This window comes from Manihot esculenta, chromosome 9, assembly GCF_001659605.2.
Source record: "Manihot esculenta cultivar AM560-2 chromosome 9, M.esculenta_v8, whole genome shotgun sequence".
Taxonomy (NCBI): domain Eukaryota; kingdom Viridiplantae; phylum Streptophyta; class Magnoliopsida; order Malpighiales; family Euphorbiaceae; genus Manihot; species Manihot esculenta.
This window is the reverse complement of record NC_035169.2, coordinates 29,708,079-29,729,964: the sequence shown is the minus strand read 5'-3', so window position 1 is coordinate 29,729,964 and position 21,886 is coordinate 29,708,079. Positions and strand designations below refer to the sequence as shown.

At 37.1% G+C, this 21,886-nt stretch overlaps 3 protein-coding genes across 3 annotated transcripts; 1 reads left to right on the top strand and 2 right to left on the bottom strand.

Annotated features, from left to right (window-relative positions):
* Positions 1-2,524: 2,524 nt before the first annotated feature.
* LOC110623481 (universal stress protein PHOS32) lies at positions 2,525-3,606 on the top strand. The gene is made up of 4 exons (XM_021768443.2): positions 2,525-2,858; positions 2,942-3,051; positions 3,126-3,247; positions 3,330-3,606. Exons 1-4 carry the CDS (start codon positions 2,666-2,668, stop codon positions 3,403-3,405), a joined length of 501 nt encoding a protein of 166 aa, XP_021624135.1. The 5' UTR covers positions 2,525-2,665; the 3' UTR covers positions 3,406-3,606.
* A 278-nt stretch (positions 3,607-3,884) lies between these two features.
* Positions 3,885-4,807, bottom strand: LOC110623480 (probable glutathione S-transferase). The gene is made up of 2 exons (XM_021768441.2): positions 4,462-4,807; positions 3,885-4,378 (listed from the first exon to the last, which is right to left on the bottom strand). Exons 1-2 carry the CDS (start codon positions 4,768-4,770, stop codon positions 4,034-4,036), a joined length of 654 nt encoding a protein of 217 aa, XP_021624133.1. The 5' UTR covers positions 4,771-4,807; the 3' UTR covers positions 3,885-4,033.
* Positions 4,808-7,848: 3,041 nt separating this feature from the next.
* On the bottom strand, positions 7,849-8,789 carry LOC110623479 (probable glutathione S-transferase). Its single transcript, XM_021768440.2, has 2 exons — positions 8,432-8,789; positions 7,849-8,351 (listed from the first exon to the last, which is right to left on the bottom strand). The coding sequence occupies exons 1-2, from the start codon at positions 8,738-8,740 to the stop codon at positions 7,998-8,000; spliced, it is 663 nt and encodes a 220-aa protein (XP_021624132.1). The 5' UTR covers positions 8,741-8,789; the 3' UTR covers positions 7,849-7,997.
* Between the last annotated feature and the right edge of the window lie 13,097 nt (positions 8,790-21,886).

Genomic DNA, 21,886 nt, shown 5'->3' with positions numbered 1-21,886 from the left:
AATAGAAGGCGTAAGTGGCGGTGACTGATCTGAGTGTCCAGGTGGCCACGTGGCTCTCTACTAGGGTTTTTCTTAACCGATATCACATGCTTAGAACTGTAACCCTAATTATTTGGAGTGTTTCATGAGTAATCTTTAAGCTTGTTCGAATTGTTCCCATTTCTATTTCTCTTTCTTTTTCTTTTTTCCCCCTTTTTCTTGCTGCTGCCCACTTTAATGGTAGGTCAGCTTCCACATCCAGCTCATGCTTTTATGCCCTATTATTCTAGGGCAACCTCCTTGAATTTTTTTTACGTAGGACCATGGTCCACTTAAATTCTCCATAATAGCTATAGTTGAGTATTGCTTTATACAATGGAAGAATTACGATTTAATTCATAAATATTATTATTATTAATAAATTAATTTTTAAAATTAATTTATTAATAATAATAATGTTTATGAATTAAATTATAAACCTTTCTTCTATAAAAATCATTGATTATAGCAGAATTCGAATTAAAAAAAAATAATATACTCTTTTTAATGAATTTATTTGTGACGAATTCAAATCAATCGAATTAATAAAATTTAAATGAGTTTATTTATAGCGAATTCAAATGAATCGAATTAATAAATATTTAATTTTAATTTTAAATATAACATCAAATTATTTTGTGATGGGGATATATATTTTCCGTGGGTCTAAAGTGTTGCCGAAAATAGCAAGTGTGTGTGGATTCACGTATTCACATGCTTAGGATCATACGAATAATATCCTGAGGAATAAGTACATTTAATTATGTTTCACATGGATGTGTTCTTTTGGACTTTTTTTTCTTTTTTTTTTAGATTTGATTAGTTATTTAATTTGGTTGTTAAGTGTCAATGACATTTTCTGTATAGAATAAAAGAAGATCATGCAATCAAAACTGAATCATCACAGTAAAGCACAACTGGAGAGCAGGATGACATTTGGGCAAACCCAAGTATAATTAATAAATAAATTTTAATTTTTATATATTAAACTATATGTTTAAAAAGTAAATTAAAAAAAAATTAAAGGCAGGCCTCTCTATTATCTAGTAATGTAGACGATTCTTTATTTTTTCTTTATGGAAAAGGAACTTGATCTTATCACTAATGAAGCTTTTTGGAGCTCCCACACCACGCGTTGAGTACTTGGAGAAAGGAAAAATGAAAATGCACGCCAAAATAGAGGACGAGGGGCACCGGCACCGTCACCGCCCACTTGTTGAAAGGACGGCCCATGTGCCTCCTCCAACCTTCATCTGTCTCTTTGTGGCTAAGGAATTTCTACGCTTCGCTTTGCATTGTCATAATAAAAATCTTTTACATCATGGATTTTCTGCAAAAACTCTTTGCTTATTGACCTAAATCAAAATACTAAAACCCTAAAACATTAGCAGCGGCACACAACTTCGCAGGCAGCCGTTTTCGAGAACAGTACTGACAGTGAGTTGGCGCCTGGTGGAGACCAGCTGTGCAAGAAACTGCAACTAATACTATTTTAATCTTTATTATGCTTAATTAACGTAAAAAGGACATTGATGATGATGAAAATTGTTAAAAAACAAAAAAAGTTAAGGAGTTGGGAGCATGGGGATATGGAGAATATCGAGGAACATGTCACCTTGATTAGCGGGGAAGCAATAGGGTTAGTGTCTGAAGCTTGTCGTTTCCTTTCTAATAAGAGTGTCTATAGAAGAATTTCGTAGATTCTTTTGACCATCTGTCTCCTTCTTCCAGCTTTGACTATTTCCCCTCCTTCCAAATTCAATCAATCTGCGTTTCTCACTCCATGATTTCGCTTACCATACACATACATTCCTCTTCTTATAATTATTACATTAAATCATTTTTTTCATGTTAAAAATTAATCTTAGAAATAGAGTTTAAGTTTATGAAATTTATTTAGTAATTATTAAATTAAACATTTACATTTTCATTTGTATATTTATCACATAATTTAATTAATTTTTACATAATATCTAACCTAGCAATTATTAGATTTATTGCATAATTTACATTAACACTATGTTTGGATAGAAAGAAAATAAGGAAAACATGGGTGTCTCTCTTTGATGGAAACAGGGGTGGGGTTGGAAAGAAGATCAAAGTTTGTTACCAAACAGTGAGTACAATGATTAGATTTATAATTCTTTAACCCAATTATAAACAAGGTTATTATTTCAATAATGAAATAACATAGAACATGGCTGACTGACTGCTCATCTTTATTGTCGTTTAGTTTTACCTCCCATGCGTTTCAACTCAATTACAACTTCTTAAGTCAGCAACTAACAGAAAGAATATCAAATGGATTTGTTAATTTTATGACACAATTAGTTTATAGCTTCAACTGCTATTTTGTCATTGTTTGACACTTTCTCCAACACAGTACAGCTAATAATGCAACTCTTGCAATTGGGTTCTTGGTGTTGGGCCCAAGCTTTGGATGGTCTTTTTTCTCCAATTCAATCCTGTGGACAAAACGCAATGGCTCAAACTTAGGCCTGGACATATCTAATCCATTCACACTTATTTTTTGATTGAACCAAAATCAAACGCAAATTCCTTAACAGTTAAGTAGCTAACTGTAGAGAGAGAAATTAAAAGCAAATGCCTTAAGAACTAAGTAGCTGACAGGAGGGAGAGAGAGTGAATGAGAGATAGAAAGAGAATGGCTGGCGATAGAAGGATCGGTGTAGCCATGGACTTCTCGCAGGGCAGCAAGAAAGCTCTGCAATGGGCCATCGATAACTTGGCAGATGAAGGGGATTCTCTCTATATCGTCCATGTAAATCACAACTCTCTCGACGACTCTCGTAGAAAACTCTCGGCCAAATCTGGTTCTCGTGAGTAGTCTTGTAGTTGATTTCATCATTGATCTATGCTAGTTCTGATTTTTATCTGATATAATCTGGGGTTTATTTTGCAGCTCTTATTCCTCTGTCTGAGTTCAGAGAACCTGAGATTATGAAAACTTACGATATGAAGATCGACATCGAAGTTCTCGATATGCTAGACACCATTTCAAGACAGAAAGATGTAATTCTGCTGTCTATCTTATGACAAAAATGTCAGTTTTTTCAAAGAGTTAATGGGATTTTAATTATTTTTAGGTGCAAGTGATTACAAAACTGTACTGGGGAGGAGACGCAAGAGATAAACTCCTGGAAGCAATTGAGGATCTGAAGTTGAACTGTTTGGTGATGGGTAGCAGAGGACATGGCACTGTCCAAAGGTAATCAAGAATTTTGATTGATTATGTAAGTAATAATTTGATTTTGAAGGTAAATATTGATTGATCTGTGAGTTAAAAACAGGATAATTCTGGGAAGTGTGAGTACGTATGTGATGAACCATGCTCCTTGCCCAGTGACCATTGTGAAGGACAAGTGATGGAGATGCCAATGATTATGCAGCTGTGCACATCTTTTAGTTGTTGATGTTGCATTAAAGCAACTTCGTAATTTCACTTTTAGTTGCATTCCGTTTTATGCTTGAAATTTATTGGAGGGTGACGGCTGAATAATCATTCCAACGGTTGAATAAAATGAAATTGTCAGGTGACTTTTGAAATGAAGATTAGTAATTAAATAACCTATGCTGCCATTTTTAAGCAATTTCAACGGCAGCTCAGCTCTCCCCACCTCCATTTATGGTGAACTTCTTATGTCACTCACCAAATTAAGGGAGAAAAAGTAACGGATTTTAAAAGGAAAAAAAAATTTCGAAGAAGTAACGGAATTGATAAGGTCAATAAACCAATCACTTTGCAAACCATTGTAATTTGTCTCATTAAAGCTTGAAAATGTAAGTTTTTTAGTGATAATTGAAACCAATCCCTTATATAAAAAAGAAAAACAGAAGAAGAAAAATATTGATAAGATTTGAGGACAATGTTTATTATTTGATATCAACTTCAGAAACACTCATAGATTACATAACTTTACCTGTCTGCAATAAAACTGAAACCACACTATAACAGGAATACAATTTAGCATTGTCCATAATTTAATCGGCCCATTCAAGCTGGTGCATTTAAGATTGCCCTGAACGCAGCGACCAGCTTATCTCTGGGAGGAAGATTTTCTTTGACAATGTTGCAGCTCACATACTCATCAATCCATTTGCTCAGAATAGGGAATCTCTCTCTCGTCAGCAATTCAATCCTTAAAGCTTCCTGCAAAGCTTCAAGCCAGAACCCTATTATGTTTGCAACAATATCCACCACCCCAATTGTCTCTCCTCCGAAGAATTTCTTATCTTTCAGCTCATTTTCAAGCGTTTTCAGGTGTCCAATCGATTCTTCTACGGCCTTCTCTTTTTCCTTGTCCTTGCTGCATGTGATCTGCCAAACTGCATGATTGCACTGAAAACAAGAGGACAAACTTTGTGAAAAAACTAAACAAGAGAGTGATCAGAGAAGCCATGAAATGGGATATTTATTGTTACCTGTTCGTCTATGAACTTAGCCCAGAATCGTGCCATGGCTTTTTCATAGGGATCTTTAGGGAAGATGGGATTGGTTTCCCAAGTTTCGTCGATGTATTCGAGAATGACAAGGGACTCGGCAATTGGTTTGCCGTTGTGGATCAGCACAGGAACCTTCTTGTGAACAGGATTGGACTGGAGAAGCAAAGGGCTCTTGTTAGACAGATCTTGTTCTATGTATTCATAGTCTATGCCTTTGATTTTGAGAGCCATCTCCACTCTTCGACTGAAGGGGCTCGACCATGATGCCAACAATTTTACTTCACCCATACTATGCTGAGATTCAAAAAATTTCAGATGGCAGTTTTCTCGTAGTAATCGTCATTTATAAGAAGATAGTATCAAGAATACTTGGCAAGTCAGTGGGCAAGGGCATGGGCCCCATTGTGATGAGTGGGGTCAATATATGTATTACTGTAGAGCCACGATTATGTGAGTGGGGTCAGTGGCAGGCCTACATTGTGATGAGTGGGTTCAGTATATATGAATTATACGTTTTGGTGGATAACGTCAGGAAGTTCTCTGCCATTTTCAGATCTTTGACGATTAAGGCTCTTGCTAGAGAGTTTTTATAGTCGTCTCCAAAGGTTTTCAAAAGGTGGTATTTGAAGGAGGCTATTAAGTTCTTATTCGTTGTTTAATTGGCGAGATTAATCCTGCTCCATTAGAGATTCAATATATTCTCAATGATGTCAAAGTTTTTTTTTCATAATATTTTATTAATTTCTTTTATATATATATCAATTCAATTTCCAGATTCACTCGTCCTTTTATTATAGTGTTCTCGTCATTGATAATGTTTATAATAAGGGTGTCGTCGACTCACAAGCAAACGCTTAATCGATGAAAATGAGAAGAATTGATGTCCTCTCGATTCTTGTCAATAAAAAAGAATGGTTACTGACGAAATAGAAGAATTACTCAATTTTTAGTGTCTACCAATGTCCGGCCAAACCATGTCATCGATCGTCGCGCGACGACAATGAACGTTGATGTGGCCCACCATCAGGTTCGGTCGTTAGTTGGGTCACGATAATGGTATTCAGTGTTAATCGTGAACCCAATTCTACGGTATTCAATAAATTCAACATTTAGGAGTATAGTCTTCCTAGTTTTCTCCAATTCTAATGGTAGGGACTAAGAGTCATTTTCATAAAAATTAACAAGTTAACTTTAATACTAATGATAGAGATTAAATTATAGTTTCTTTCAAATGTGAAGAATTAAATTGTAAATTTTTAAAATTATAAGAACTAAAGTAAACATTTTTTTAAACTTGAAGGACTAAACTACAGTTTACCCTTTATTTTTTTCTTTCTTTCTCTTTCCTCCTTAATTTTTTTAATTTTCAGTTATTTTTTATTCTCATCATTTTAATTTTTTTTAGTTTTTATAGTTTTCTTATTTATCATTTTTTATCTTTATTTTTCACTCATTATATATATATATATATATATATATTATTGATATTGATGATCCCCGACTTCACTCCCCTAGGATGAGACTGGGCCAAGAAGGCAGTATTGTCAAAAACCCATGAAAATTTCTCAACACACCGATCCAACACTTTTATCCTTGATTTGGATACGCGGAGCAGACCGGATTACTCACAAATCCAAGTTCAGTGGGAAGAAGTTCAGCCTGGTGATTGACGTGATATGAGGAAGGACAGCAGGTTAAATCATTTCGCAGCCCTGCTTGCAAGCGTGCCAGAGGGAATTAAATAACTGTCTGGCGTGGAGAGAGCATCTAACGTTTTCATACGTATGGATCTACGTGACAATAGCAGATGACACTTTAATAAAAAAGTCGTTAAGCGTCGCTAATAGACAAAAGGGAAAGAATAAAAAAAAGAAATACTATCCTCTGCAGTCAAGTTTACACAACTACTGTAAACCTACTACTGTAAATTCTATTCTCTAAATATCAGAGCATCAAATATAATATAAAAATATACTAATAAAAAAAATAATTTAAAATCTTACAAAATTAATTTTAAAATAATAATAAAATTTATCATCTTAATTAAAAGTTTTTTAAATTTACAAACTGCTTATCAACAAATTTTAAATTTACTAATGAATTTTATTTTTTGAAAAAACTCTTCGAGTTTACCAATGGATTTTCTCTCGGTGAGTAAATCTGTTGATACAAATTATGAAAGAGATTTATAATGAAGAATCTTATGATTAATGTATTATCAATAAATTTTATTTGATTAATAACGAAAAATTCATTATAACCTTTGAAAATATAGCGTATGAATTCAAATTGTGAAATAATTTTTGAAGTGAAAATTAAAGATTATGTTTTTGATATTTTTCGTCAAAATTTGTTTGTGCGTACATTTAAAAAATGATAAAATGTTGAAAACAAACTGAAGAAGAAAAGTATTGATAAGAGTTGAGAACAATGCTTGTTATTAGAAATTCATTTGAATAACTCCACACCACTACATAAATTTATTTCATAAACATCTTAGCAATTAGCATTAAATTGAAGTAAGAAGGCTGGAAAAGGAAAAGATTATGAAATGTTGAAAACAACCGGAGAAGAAAATGTACTCTCCAGAAAGAAAATATTTTCTTTCGCGTCTTATAATCAGTTTATACCCCACTATTTCTTTCTTTCACGCAGGGAGTACAAGTGGGAGCACGCGAGAGAAGCTGTAGGGCAATTGCTGGTTGGTCTACGGAGCTGCGCCAGACGAGGTTCTAATATGCGGGCAAGGGCCAGAGAAGCCTAGTTGGCCATTGGAGGTTCCAGATTGGTTCAGAATTGGCCAATTTCACCTAAGTCAGCTAACAACTCGCCAGAACAGCCCAGAAACTTCTAAAAACCGGTTGGCCAGCAAATTTAATCCAACCAAGTGAGTCCATAGACATCTTGGCCACCATATCTAGAATTCTCTCAGGGTAAAAAATTACAATTTAGTCTCTAAAAGTTCTAGTGAGACATTTCTAATCATACAATAGAGAATGTATCTCCAGCACATGTGAAGGTGGGATGCCTATAAATAAACATTTAGAGATTGATTCATTTGTAAACAACATAAAATTACAAGAGAGATACAGAAGCACTCATACAAAGTGACAGTGAAGTCTTGTAAAGCCTTCTTATAAAGCAATACAGTTTTTTTTCTTTCATCATCATTTTCCTTTATATTTATCTAATACCCTTTCTCCACAATCAAGCTTCTGTTGCCACGATTATCCAATCGCTCTTGTTTTGAGCCATTAATAAGGGTGAATTTAGTTTGTGAAACTAAGTAGTGCCGCACGGGTAAAAAGTAATTATCGAATTACTTAATCCGTGACAGAAGAAAATGTAACTATGTAGTTGTAACAATTAACTCTCGAAAGAAAATTCACTCCTCCTGATCAGTTTATACACCCACTGTTTTTTTTTTTCTGTGCTACATATATAACTTTATTTCATAAACCAAACCTCTTAATTATCAGTAAACTGAAACCACATTAAAACAGAAATATAAGCAGCTAATACTTCCAAGCTGGTGCGGTAAAGCGGGACCTGAAGGCCTCTAACAGCTTTTCTCTGGGAGGAAGATTTTCTTTGATAACGCTGCAGCTAAGGTACTCATCAATCCAGTTGCTCAGAATAGGGAATCTCTCTCTCGTCACCAATTCAAATCCTGCAGCTTCCTCTATCGCTCCAAGCCAGAATCCTATTAAATTTGCAACAATATCTACTACGCCAATTGTCTCTCCACCGAAGAACTTCTTATCTTTCAGCTCACCTTCAAGTGTTTTCAGTTGTAATATCGCTTCTTCTATGGCCTTCTCTCGTTCATTGTCTCTGCTCCATATGATCTGCCACACCGCAGGATTGCACTGAAGACAAACACAGTCAACTTTGTAAAGAAACTAATTAAACAGAGCAAGTGAAGCCATGAAATGGGATTTAGTTTTACCTTTTCGTCTATGAACTTAGCCCAGAATCGTGCCATGGCTTTTTCATAGGGATTTTTAGGGAAGATGGGATTGGTTTTCCAAGTTTCATCGATGTATTCAAGAATAACAACGGATTCAGCAATTGGTTTGCCGTTGTGGAGCAGCACAGGGACCTTCTTGTGGACAGGATTGTAGTGGAGAAGCAAAGGGCTCTTGTTAGCCAAATCCTCTTCTATGTATTCGTACTCTACGCCTTTAAGTTTGAGAGCCATCTCCACCCTTCGACTGAAGGGGCTCCCCCATGATCCCAACAGCTTTACTTCACCCATACTAAATTCAGATTAAAAATATATCTCAGGTGTTTGCTGTATTAGTTGGTTTAATTGATGCTTATTTATAAAGAGGCAGATCAAGATTACTTAACAGGTAAGCTATGCATGGGTCGGCTTGTGTATTATTCCTAGTTTTTTTTTCTTTGTGATTTGATGGTCAACCATGATTTGTTGGTTTCTTCTGCTGGATCAACAAGAAAATAATCAGGATTTCCAAGAAGGCGGTTATGATTAAAATTATATATAATAAAATATTAAAATTTTCTTTTATGACACTTTTAAATTATCACCAAATTATTATTTTAATTATATTAAAATAATAATTTTATCACAAACCCTAAAGGTTTGAGAATTTGAGATAAGAGTTTCCGTGGAATTTTAATTTTTCCTCAAAATTTTATGTCTTATTTATTTGCAGTAGGGGCGAGGAGTATTAAACTTTAAAATGAAAAAAGCGATACAATCGAATTTATTTAAAATTTTAATTTACTTTTTTATTTTTTATAATTTGAGTTTTATTTAAAAAAAAATTAATTTATTTAGTTTAATATTTCAATTCATTCAATCCTAATCTTTTGTTTAAATATTAATTTATTTAATTTGATTCGACTTTTATAAAAAAATTGATAAAAATAAATTAAATTGATCAGAGATAATAACATATTATTTTTAATAATATAAAAATATGATACTCTAATTAATATTAAAATACTCTACTTAAATTTTAAAATATTAAAAATAAAAGTTTAACTTATCAAACACAGAAACTTTAAATGGGAAATACTTTTCAATTCATTCCTAATCTTTGAATTTTTTTTAACAATTTTTTTGTTTAGAGTTTAAAAAATTCAATTCTTTGTTTACAGTTTTAAAAAAAACATTTAACTTTTTTTTTTAATAAAATTAAAAAGAAAGGACTTTGGGAACCCTTGGGCCATCATTTAACAAATGAGAAAATAATTTTGATGGGCCAATACAACATTGCAAATAATTGTTGTCGGCCCAATCAATTTTTCTTTTTTCTTTGAGAATTGCAGGTACCATTTAGGACATTTTTAATTTTTATATTGGGCTTTGATCTAATAATCAAATTGCACATGGGATGATTTATTTTATTTTTAATTATTTATTATTCTTTCTTTCCTTCCATGGACGAACTTGCTTGCATACGAAAACCATGGAATTCGTTTTTAATATGGTAGGGGTATGATTGCAGTCTTAAAGAAGTTAATGACATCAATTATGGGATCTCAAATTATACCCACATATATTTTTATTGCCAAACATTTGCATAGTTTTCTTATGGAAATTGATTATTTTCCTCATCACCAAACACATGCTATGCTACTCATAAAAGGAATTTAAAATGTTAATTTAGTTTTTTTAATTTTCTTTTTAAAAAATAAATTCTACACTTGGGAACCGATTCAAATTTCAAACCCACATATGTTTTGATCCCATTTACTTCACTCACGACATTGGGCACAAGAGCCTGTGCTTGTTCTACAATTATTACCCAAAATTAATTTACAAGCAACACGAAGGATTCCCTACCCACCAAGGACTCTCCTTCTATACGTCGATGGTTTTGGCATTCAAAAAATTCAATCGGAGGGAAAATGGAAAGCAGAGACAGGAGGAGGAATTGAAAAAGTAAAAGTGAAATGGCGTAGCTTTTACTTAGCAGAGCTTGAAGATGAAGTATTTGGTGTTCCCTCTATATGGGTTTTGAAATTAGCAGTCAACATCATATGATCAATTTCAAATTGGGTGCCGTTAGAAGGAGCCTATCGTTACTTTCAGTTGGAACTACCGGCAATATCATCACCCACCATTCTATTCATAATTACACTAACCTTTCTTAAAAAGATATTTTTTAATTTTAAGTTATTTTCTAAAAAAAAAAAAACAAGTCTTACTATATTCTTTTAATGATCTTTGATTTCAGTGCAAGTCTTTTTCATCATTTTGGCTTCTCTTTTCAGTTATCTATTTTATTTATTGATTTACAAATTATATTCTTCTTAATTTATATTATAATTATTTTTAAAAAATTTTGTTCTACTTGAGTAATATTTTAGAAAATTAAGGGAGTCTTTCAAGTAATATTATTCCCACTGCATGAATATAATAAATGTAATAATATTTATTTATATATAAATTAAGTTTCAATAAATAAAATATTTTACCTATAAATATAACATGACATTTATTCCTCCACTAAAATATTTTAATTATCGAATTAATTTATTAAGTGATAAAATGATTTCATCCATATTTGATCTATTTATAAAAAGTTTACCATTTTTAATTCTTTTTGAGCCTTTTGAAATTCCATCAGTTAATTACTTATTATTTTTTTATTATTGTTTTTGTTATTTATACATTTGTTTTGTGTCTTTTAATAATATCTTTATATCTGTATGCTTTTAGAATAGATCTGTGTTTCTATAAATATGTTCTTGTTCATAAATTTTAAGTTTTTGTTTTTTAAGAAATTTGTTGTTTGCTTTTTTATAGGATTAGGTGTTAGGTTTAAAATTAAATTAAATTAATAAATAGAAAATTAATATTTTAATATTTATAAAAATAAAAGTAAATTGATTTTGTTAAAAATTAAATCAAATCCAACTAATTTGATTCGATTCAATTTAATTTAATTTCATCAATTTAAATTTTTAATAAAATTTTTTATTTTTTATATTTTAAAATTTAATTAAAATATTTTTATTTTAATTATACCTAATCTCTCTACTGTAATACCCGGCTAGACTCCGGTATCGGAATTCCTACCGTCCGGTGGAATCCCGGATGTCGGAAACCTCTAGAAGGGTAAAAGTATGTTTTTATGATATGTTTTCATGTTTTTAATAATTTTAAGTATGTTTTTAAATGAGTTTTTGCATGAAAAGTCTTTGGAGGAAAACCCAGGTTCGGCCGCCGAAAGTGAAGTTCGGCCGCCGAACATGCATGCGTTTTGGAGGCACGTTAGGCCCCCGAAAGCATGAGTGAGGGAAGTTCAGGTTCGGCCGCCGAAACCCAAGTTCGGCCGCCGAACATGGCATGCATGCGGAGGCAAGTTCAGCCCCCGAACGTGGTCTGGCCAGCCACTATAAAAGGGGCACTTAGCCGAAATGGGCGAGCTTTCTCCCATTTTCGGCCACAGCTAGCTTCCGACCTCCCTCTTCCAAATCTAGTGTTCTTCCTTCAAATCCCCACCATTTTTCTTGAGTTTTAAGCTTGCATTGAAGGTTTTGAACTTTTGAAACAAGTTTTGGAGCTTTGGGAACTCAGGAGCTCATTTTCGTGGATCTCCAAGTTTAGGTCGTCTTCCTCTCGATCTTCAAGAGGTAAGAGCCGATCTTAAGCCCCATGTATGTTTTAAGTAAGTTTTAAGTGATTTTATGGGGTAGAATGACATGTATAGGGTTGTATGAGTTTTTAAGTAAATGTTAGGTTTTATGGAATTTTTGAACAATGTGGCATGTTTGTGTGTGTTTGAAGTGTTGTAGTTGGGGTATATGATAGTTTGAGACCCCTAGGTGTGATATATGGTGTTTATGCATGTTTTAGAACAAGTTTATGCATGATTTGAGGTTTTGGGAGGCAAGGGGTTCATGTGAACCAAGTTTCTGCCCTTCTGGCAGAAACCAGGTTCGGCCGCCGAAGGGAGTTTCGGCCGCCGAACCCCTTTGTGAAGGCAGGCCTTTCGGCTGCCGAAGTTGCCCCCGAAAGGGAGACTTTCGTCTCTGTCTGGGAGTTTCGGCCGCCGAAGGTGCCGCCGAACCTGCCTGACTTTCGGCTCTGGAGGGACTTTCGGCCGCCGAACCTGCCGCCGAAAGTGCCCTGTTCAGCCATTTCTTGCATGATTTTATGTGATGTTTTCAGGATGTTTTAGGGGGTTTTTGGGGAGTATGTTAGAGTTATGTTTATGTATGTTTGGTCCCTCATTGGAGTCCACCTGTGTAGGTTCGGACCCGAGGAACCGAGGACCCCAGCAGTGAGCCAGCTGCTACAGAGTTGTCAGAGCTAGCCAGAGGTGAGTGGAATAAACTTTAAGTTTTAAAATAAATGAAATATGAATTTTGAGCATGATTCATGCATCATAAATGCCATGAGATATAGTAGGTTGTTTGCATTAGTATTCACGAATATGTTGCATTGCATTTATGATGATTGATGTGGATTGGTTATTGGATGACCCTTTAGTCCTCATATGATATGATGATGTTATGGCATGATGTGGTATGCAAGTCCAGGTTGTACCCATTCTACGTCCCTGGCACGATGTAAGAGGAAGTCCAGGTTGTACCCATTCTACGTCCCTGGCACAGTTGGACTGTATGATATGTTATGTTAAGGGAAAGACCGGTTGTACCCATTCTACGTCCCGGCACAGTTGGACTATGTAGAGGACTATTGGTGACAATACCATCCGAGATGTGATTTGTTGTGATGTGTTGCATTACATAATGGCATGAAATTTTAATATATGTTTTCTCTATTCTGCTCACTGGGCTTTGTAGCTCACCCCTCTCCCCTAACCCCAGATGTGCAGGTACAGGGTAAACCAGGAGGTTAGCCAGAGTTTTGAAGTATGCTTATGTAATAGTTAGACTGTGGACATGACAATTGTATTATGATGTAATGTAAGAGATTTCAGTATGTATGTAATGAGGTATATTGAGGTTATAGATGTGCTTGACCCTATGAGTATTGTAATCCCTTTTGATGCATGATCTTAGACATTTGATGATACAGATGTTAGCCAACTCATCTCATGTTGTAACGCCCGTTGGGGCATTGATGAGATCCCACAGAGGGATCATGATTATGATCATGACTATGTACATGTATGTTCAGGTTGAGTTGGATGATAAAAGAAAGGTTTTAAATTTTTATGTTTTTCCTTGATCATGTATGGGATTAAACAGGTTTCCAGGATGTATGTTTGGCTTGCTACGGGTCCCGGCGGCCTTAAGTCGACCCGGATCCTAGCGCCGGTAGCGGTCCGATTGGTTCAGTCAGCTGAGAGAGAAAGTTTCCACACTGTGGTGGATATGGCTCGAAGAATGTAGGCAAGTGCTATAGTTGAGGGGTCAGTGAAGCAGTCAGTGACCCAGTCTTCAGGGGTTAAGACCCCAGGCAGAGGAGGACCAGGTTTCTCTTCTCAGAGCTCAGGTAAGAAGAGGTGGGATAACACCACCAGGAAGTCGAAGAAGAATAAGTTTTGGAACAAGTTGAAATCCGGTCTGGGATTTGGCGGTGGCTCTAGCTCAGGCTCAGATGGTACAGAATGCCAGAGATGTGGAAGACCGCACAGGGGAGTGTGTCGAGCTGGGACCAATACATGTTTCAGATGTGGACAGGAGGGACACATAGCTCGGGATTGTCCCAGAGCGCCTTTTATGGGCCAGCCCCAGCAGACAGCTTCTGGTAGTGTGGCACAGCCAGCAGTTCCAGCCACAACTCAGGGCAGTGGCAGAGGTAGAGGGAGAGGGGCAACCTCTTCTTCTGGTTCCCGAGGTGAAGGTCCATCAGCTCCAGCCAGGATCTTCACCATGACTCAGCAGGAGGCTAACACATCCAATACCGTGGTGTCAGGTAATCTCGTCATTGGGTGTTCTGATGTGTATGCATTAATGGACCCGGGTGCATCTCATTCATTTATTGCTCCGAGAGCCGTTGAGAGGTTAGGTCTGATAGTCTCTGGGTTAGAGTGTCCCCTATGGGTCAGTGGACCTAAGTGTGACCCGTCAGTGGCAGTGTCAGTCTGCCAGTATAGTCCAGTTTATGTTGAGGGAAGATGCCTCTTCGCCGACCTTGTGGTTCTAGATTTGACAGACTTTGACGTCATTCTAGGGATGGATTGGCTATCTACCCATGGTGCTACCTTGGACTGTAGGGACAAGGTAGTCAGGTTCAGAGATCAGAACGGGTCAGAGGTCGTCTTCAGGGGAGACAAAAGGGGCACACCTAGAGGTCTGATATCAGCTCTTCAGGCTCGTAGGTTGCTTAGGAAGGGATGTCAGGGGTACTTAGCTCATGTGAGAGAGCTAGACAGTCAGGTCAGGGAGCCAGCCTCGGTGCCAGTTGTCAGAGAGTTTCAGGATGTCTTTCCTGATGAGCTTCCAGGTTTACCACCTGCTAGGGAGATAGAGTTTGAGATAGAGTTGGTACCTGGAGCTAGACCGATCTCTATCCCTCCCTACAGGATGGCCCCAGCCGAGTTGAAGGAGTTGGAAGAACAGTTGCAAGAGCTGGTAGAAAAGGGTTTCATCCGACAGAGTACCTCACCTTGGGGTGCTCCAGTCTTGTTTGTGAGAAAGAAGGATGGATCCCTTAGACTTTGTATCGACTACAGGCAGTTGAACAAAGTCACTACCAAGAATAGGTACCCATTGCCAAGGATCGATGATCTATTCGACCAGCTAGCCGGAGCGGGTTGTTTCTCCAAAATAGATCTAAGATCGGGGTACCATCAGCTAAGGATAAGGGATGAGGATGTGCCGAAGACAGCCTTCAGGACCAGATATGGGCATTTTGAGTTCCTTGTAATGCCGTTCGGGTTAACTAACGCCCCTGCAGCATTCATGGATCTCATGAACAGAGTGTTTAGCCAGTACCTGGATCACTTCGTTATCGTCTTTATAGATGATATCCTAGTGTATTCCAGGAATGCAGAGGAGCATGCCCATCATCTGCGGTTGGTCTTGCAGACTTTGAGGGAACATGGCTTGTATGCCAAGTTCTCTAAATGTGAGTTCTGGCTGAGGAGCATTTCGTTCTTGGGGCATGTAGTGTCAGAGAATGGTATAGAAGTAGACCCCAAGAAGACAGAAACTGTGGCTAACTGGCCTAGACCCACTTCAGCGACAGAGATTAGAAGTTTCTTGGGTTTGGCAGGTTACTACAGGAGGTTCGTTCAGGACTTCTCTAAGATTGCAGCTCCTCTGACCAGACTAACCAGGAAGAATCAGAAGTTTCTGTGGACCGACCAGTGCGAAGAGAGTTTTGAAGAGCTTAAGAAGAGGTTGACTTCAGCACCAGTGTTAGCTCTGCCATCTAGTGATGAGGACTTTACAGTCTTTTGTGATGCGTCCCGTGTGGGACTGGGTTGTGTACTGATGCAGAATGAGAGGGTGATTGCTTATGCTTCTAGGTAGCTGAAGAAGCATGAGTTGAATTACCCCACGCATGACCTAGAGATGGCAGCAGTAATCTTTGCACTCAAGATGTGGAGGCACTACCTCTACGGGGTAAAATGTGAGATCTTTACAGATCATAAGAGCCTGCAGTACATCCTGAGTCAAAGAGATTTGAACTTGAGACAGAGGAGATGGGTAGAGCTGCTGAGTGACTACGATTGCAAGATTCAGTACCATCCGGGTAAGGCGAATGTCGTGGCAGACGCCCTAAGCCGGAAGTCACTAGGCAGTTTATCCCACATATCGGCAGAGAGGAGGCCAGTGGTGAAGGAGTTTTACAAGCTTATTGAGGAAGGTCTACAGATGGAGTTGTCTGGTACAGGTGCCTTGGTGGCCCAGATGAGAGTGGCACCCGTGTTTCTGGAGCAGGTGGCTCAGAAACAGCATGAGGACCCGGAGTTAGTGAAGATTGCCAGGACTGTTCAGTCAGGCAATAATAGTGAGTTCAGATTCGACAGCAAGGGGATCCTCCGCTATGGGAGCAGACTATGTGTACCAGATGACATAGGGCTAAAAGGAGACATTATGAGAGAGGCTCATAATGCAAGATACAACATTCACCCCGGAGCCACCAAGATGTATCAAGATCTAAAGAAGGTTTATTGGTGGCCAGCGATGAAGAAAGAAGTGGCACAGTTTGTGTCAGCCTGCGAAGTGTGTCAGAGGGTGAAGCTGGAACATCAGAAGCCGGCTGGAATGCTTAACCCGCTACCTATTCCAGAATGGAAATGGGAAAATATAGCTATGGACTTCGTAGTGGGGTTACCGGTGGCGTCCAACAGAGTGGACTCCATATGGGTGATTGTGGACAGACTCACCAAATCTGCTCACTTCATTCCTGTCAGGAGTGGCTACTCTGTGGACAAGTTGGCGCAGGTATATGTGGATGAGATTGTCAGGCTGTATGGGGTTCCTGTTTCGATAGTGTCAGATAGAGGGCCCCAGTTCACCTCCAGGTTTTGGCGGAGTCTGCAGAGTGCCATGGGTACTAGGTTGGATTTCAGTACTGCCTTCCACCCCCAGACTGATGGACAGTCAGAAAGGACCATCCAGACCATAGAGGATATGCTCAGAATGTGTGTGCTGGACTTTGGCGGTTCTTGGAGGCAGCATCTACCTTTGGTGGAGTTTGCCTACAACAACAACCATCATGCTAGCATTGGGATGGCTCCATATGAAGCTTTGTACGGAAGGAAGTGCAGATCACCTGTTTGCTGGGAGGAAGTAGGAGAAAAGGCCTTAGCAGGGCCTGAGCTAGTAGAGATCACCAGCAGGGTAGTACCCATAATCAGAGAAAGAATCAAGACTGCTGCAAGCAGACAGAAGAGCTATGCAGACGTCCGCAGGAGACAGTTAGAGTTTCAGGAGGGGGATCTGGTATTGCTCAAGGTGTCTCCAATGAAGGGAGTGGTTCGCTTCGGGAAGAAAGGTAAACTAGCCCCACGATACATCGGACCCTTTGAAATCTTGCAAAAGATTGGGAATGTGTCGTACAAGCTGGATTTACCTGCTTCAATGCAAAGAATCCATCCGGTTTTCCATGTTTCAATGCTGAGAAAGTTTGTGTCAGATCCGAGCAAGGTTCTTAGTGAGCCTGATGTGGAGGTCCAAGAGGATCTCACCTATGTTGAACAACCAGTACGGATCCTAGACACCCAGATCAGAAAGTTAAGAAACAAGGAAATCCCGATGGTGAAAGTCCTGTGGAACCACCACAACTTGGAAGAATGCACTTGGGAGACACGGGAGTCCATGCTCCAGCAATATCCCCATCTCTTTTAGAGGTTTGTATCCTCTTTGTGTCTATGTGCTATGTATGTATGTTATGTTTTATGCCATGCTATGTGTGTTAGTTGAGGAACATTCGGGGACGAATGTTCTTAAGGGGGGGAGAATGTAATACCCGGCTAGACTCCGGTATCGGAATTCCTACCGTCCGGTGGAATCCCGGATGTCGGAAACCTCTAGAAGGGTAAAAGTATGTTTTTATGATATGTTTTCATGTTTTTAATAATTTTAAGTATGTTTTTAAATGAGTTTTTGCATGAAAAGTCTTTGGAGGAAAACCCAGGTTCGGCCGCCGAAAGTGAAGTTCGGCCGCCGAACATGCATGCGTTTTGGAGGCACGTTAGGCCCCCGAAAGCATGAGTGAGGGAAGTTCAGGTTCGGCCGTCGAAACCCAAGTTCGGCAGCCGAACATGGCATGCATGCGGAGGCAAGTTCGGCCCCCGAACGTGGTCTGGCCAGCTACTATAAAAGGGGCACTTAGCCGAAATGGGCGAGCTTTCTCCCATTTTCGGCCACAGCTAGCTTCCGACCTCCCTCTTCCAAATCTAGTGTTCTTCCTTCAAATCCCCACCATTTTTCTTGAGTTTTAAGCTTGCATTGAAGGTTTTGAACTTTTGAAACAAGTTTTGGAGCTTTGGGAACTCAGGAGCTCATTTTCGTGGATCTCCAAGTTTAGGTCGTCTTCCTCTCGATCTTCAAGAGGTAAGAGCCGATCTTAAGCCCCATGTATGTTTTAAGTAAGTTTTAAGTGATTTTATGGGGTAGAATGGCATGTATAGGGTTGTATGAGTTTTTAAGTAAATGTTAGGTTTTATGGAATTTTTGAACAATGTGGCATGTTTGTGTGTGTTTGAAGTGTTGTAGTTGGGGTATATGATAGTTTGAGACCCCTAGGTGTGATATATGGTGTTTATGCATGTTTTAGAACAAGTTTATGCATGATTTGAGGTTTTGGGAGGCAAGGGGTTCATGTGAACCAAGTTTCTGCCCTTCTGGCAGAAACCAGGTTCGGCCGCCGAAGGGAGTTTCGGCCGCCGAACCCCTTTGTGAAGGCAGGCCTTTCGGCTGCCGAAGTTGCCCCCGAAAGGGAGACTTTCGTCTCTGTCTGGGAGTTTCGGCCGCCGAAGGTGCCGCCGAACCTGCCTGACTTTCGGCTCTGGAGGGACTTTCGGCCGCCGAACCTGCCGCCGAAAGTGCCCTGTTCAGCCATTTCTTGCATGATTTTATGTGATGTTTTCAGGATGTTTTAGGGGGTTTTTGGGGAGTATGTTAGAGTTATGTTTATGTATGTTTGGTCCCTCATTGGAGTCCACCTGTGTAGGTTCGGACCCGAGGAACCGAGGACCCCAGCAGTGAGCCAGCTGCTACAGAGTTGTCAGAGCTAGCCAGAGGTGAGTGGAATAAACTTTAAGTTTTAAAATAAATGAAATATGAATTTTGAGCATGATTCATGCATCATAAATGCCATGAGATATAGTAGGTTGTTTGCATTAGTATTCACGAATATGTTGCATTGCATTTATGATGATTGATGTGGATTGGTTATTGGATGACCCTTTAGTCCTCATATGATATGATGATAATATGGCATGATGTGGTATGGAAGTCCAGGTTGTACCCATTCTACGTCCCTGGCACGATGTAAGAGGAAGTCCAGGTTGTACCCATTCTACGTCCCTGGCACAGTTGGACTGTATGATATGTTATGTTAAGGGAAAGACCGGTTGTACCCATTCTACGTCCCGGCACAGTTGGACTATGTAGAGGACTATTGGTGACAATACCATCCGAGATGTAATTTGTTGTGATGTGTTGCATTACATAATGGCATGAAATTTTAATATATGTTTTCTCTATTCTGCTCACTGGGCTTTGTAGCTCACCCCTCTCCCCTAACCCCAGATGTGCAGGTACAGGGTAAACCAGGAGGTTAGCCAGAGTTTTGAAGTATGCTTATGTAATAGTTAGACTGTGGACATGACAATTGTATTATGATGTAATGTAAGAGATTTCAGTATGTATGTAATGAGGTATATTGAGGTTATAGATGTGCTTGACCCTATGAGTATTGTAATCCCTTTTGATGCATGATCTTAGACATTTGATGATACAGATGTTAGCCAACTCATCTCATGTTGTAACGCCCGTTGGGGCATTGATGAGATCCCACAGAGGGATCATGATTATGATCATGACTATGTACATGTATGTTCAGGTTGAGTTGGATGATAAAAGAAAGGTTTTAAATTTTTATGTTTTTCCTTGATCATGTATGGGATTAAACAGGTTTCCAGGATGTATGTTTGGCTTGCTACGGGTCCCGGCGGCCTTAAGTCGACCCGGATCCTAGCGCCGGTAGCGGTCCGATTTTCGGGTCGTTACATCTACATTATTAAAAATAATATATTATTATCACTAATCGATTCGATTTGATTTTTTTAATTTTTTTCTAATTAAAATTAAACTGAATTAAAAAAATTAAAATTTTAAAATTAGAAACTTAACTTAAATGAATAAAAAATCAAACTGATAGATGTCCCTTTGGCGACAATCACTTTCTTTGTTGATGGCTGCTCACAATTTGATCGATCGTTGATAGTATGAATATTTTGAGTTTGTAGGGATTTAGGGTTTTTTAGTTTAGATGTATATTGAATTTATGGATTTGTTGTTTGCAGAGATTTCTTTATTGATGAATTATTGCTTGATGAAATTTAATTATAATTATTTATACATTTGATGTTTGTAGGATTTTGTGGATTTAATTTGTATTTAGTTTATTAATAAAATTTAGAGTTTAATTTCTTATATTTTGTTTGTATTGAAAATGAGAAGAGTGGTAGGCAAGTTTGGAATTCTCGGCACCTCTAATGTGAATCAATGGTTTTATTGTTCCAACCAATGGAATAATTTAATTTTTTACTGTATTTTTAACAGTAATAATAGACGAAAAACTATTTCGTTGATAAGAGAAAAAAAATGAAAACGTTTTAATAAATTTCTAAAAATACAAGATTGACTTGTTAATAATGACAATATTTAAAAATTAAATTATAAATCTCCCAATTATAAAATATAGTATGTGAAAGGTATTGTAATATAGTATGTGAAAGGTAACTTTGCAATACATAGAGAGACAGATAGGGCAGACAAAATACCTAATTTCCATAGGGATTATTCTTGAAAATAATATAGATTAATTAATTAATTTTATTATATTACGTAAATTGAATTTTCTAAAATAAAATTTCTTTTTTTTTCTCCCTCTTGAGTCGGTGTTTTTTCTTGGAATAAAGTTGTTATCATTATCATTATTATTTTTCATAATGGAAAAAGGCAGCAGATTATGTTGAATAGAGATTTGAAGAAGTGGTGGTCATAGTAAAATTGATTTTGAAGGTTCTAATTGGATACTATATTGCTTTATGTGTTTGTGGTTTGATTGGAAAGTAGCTCTTCATTCACAATTTCTTTGAAATTTCTATGGATTAGACAAGAGGCTCAAGCAAAAGAAAACTCAAGAAATGGTGAAGGAAAATGTTTTCCTCCTTATACACCTTACCTTCTTCTTTAGGGTAATCATTATTTTATTTATAATTCTGATTTTAGATCCAAATACGCTTTTTTCTTATTAAAAAAAAATCTATCGAATATACTGTTTCAAAAAAAAAAAAATCATTGTTTATGGGATCTAATGCAATTGTATAATAATTAAAAAAATAATTGAATGTGACGTTATTTTATATTATATTATTATTTATTTATATCAATTTTCTTAAATTTAGTAATGCAAACATTTTTTTAATATTATATATTACAAATTCATAAAATTATGTATAAAAAAAAATATTTACGCATTCATAAACTTAGTCCGGTCTGAATAAATTTGAAAAATCTCAAATTTTATTATTTTAATCTCTCGATCTCCATTTTAAAAAAAAATTACATTATATAAAATTAAAAAAAAATAATGAAAGAAATAAAATTAAATATCTCTGGATTTAATTAGATATATAATAATAATAATTTAATTTAATTTTTATTAATAGTAAAATTATGCAATAATGTGAATTTTGCATATTTTTTTTAAAATATAGTATAACTTTTAGTACTAACAAACTAATAATTAAAAATATAAATTAATTTA

Excerpts from the sequence above, each read along its gene's own strand:
- LOC110623481 (XM_021768443.2), top strand. The coding sequence starts at position 2,666 with ATGAGAGATAGAAAGAGAATGGCTGGCGATAGAAGGATCGGTGTAGCC. Across the intron at positions 2,859-2,941 it reads CTCGGCCAAATCTGGTTCTC|CTCTTATTCCTCTGTCTGAG; the intron begins GTGAGTAGTCTT and ends TTTATTTTGCAG. Across the intron at positions 3,248-3,329 it reads GGACATGGCACTGTCCAAAG|GATAATTCTGGGAAGTGTGA; the intron begins GTAATCAAGAAT and ends AGTTAAAAACAG.
- LOC110623480 (XM_021768441.2), bottom strand. The coding sequence starts at position 4,770 with ATGGGTGAAGTAAAATTGTTGGCATCATGGTCGAGCCCCTTCAGTCGA. Across the intron at positions 4,379-4,461 it reads CTAAGTTCATAGACGAACAG|TGCAATCATGCAGTTTGGCA; the intron begins GTAACAATAAAT and ends TCTTGTTTTCAG.
- LOC110623479 (XM_021768440.2), bottom strand. The coding sequence starts at position 8,740 with ATGGGTGAAGTAAAGCTGTTGGGATCATGGGGGAGCCCCTTCAGTCGA. Across the intron at positions 8,352-8,431 it reads CTAAGTTCATAGACGAAAAG|TGCAATCCTGCGGTGTGGCA; the intron begins GTAAAACTAAAT and ends GTTTGTCTTCAG.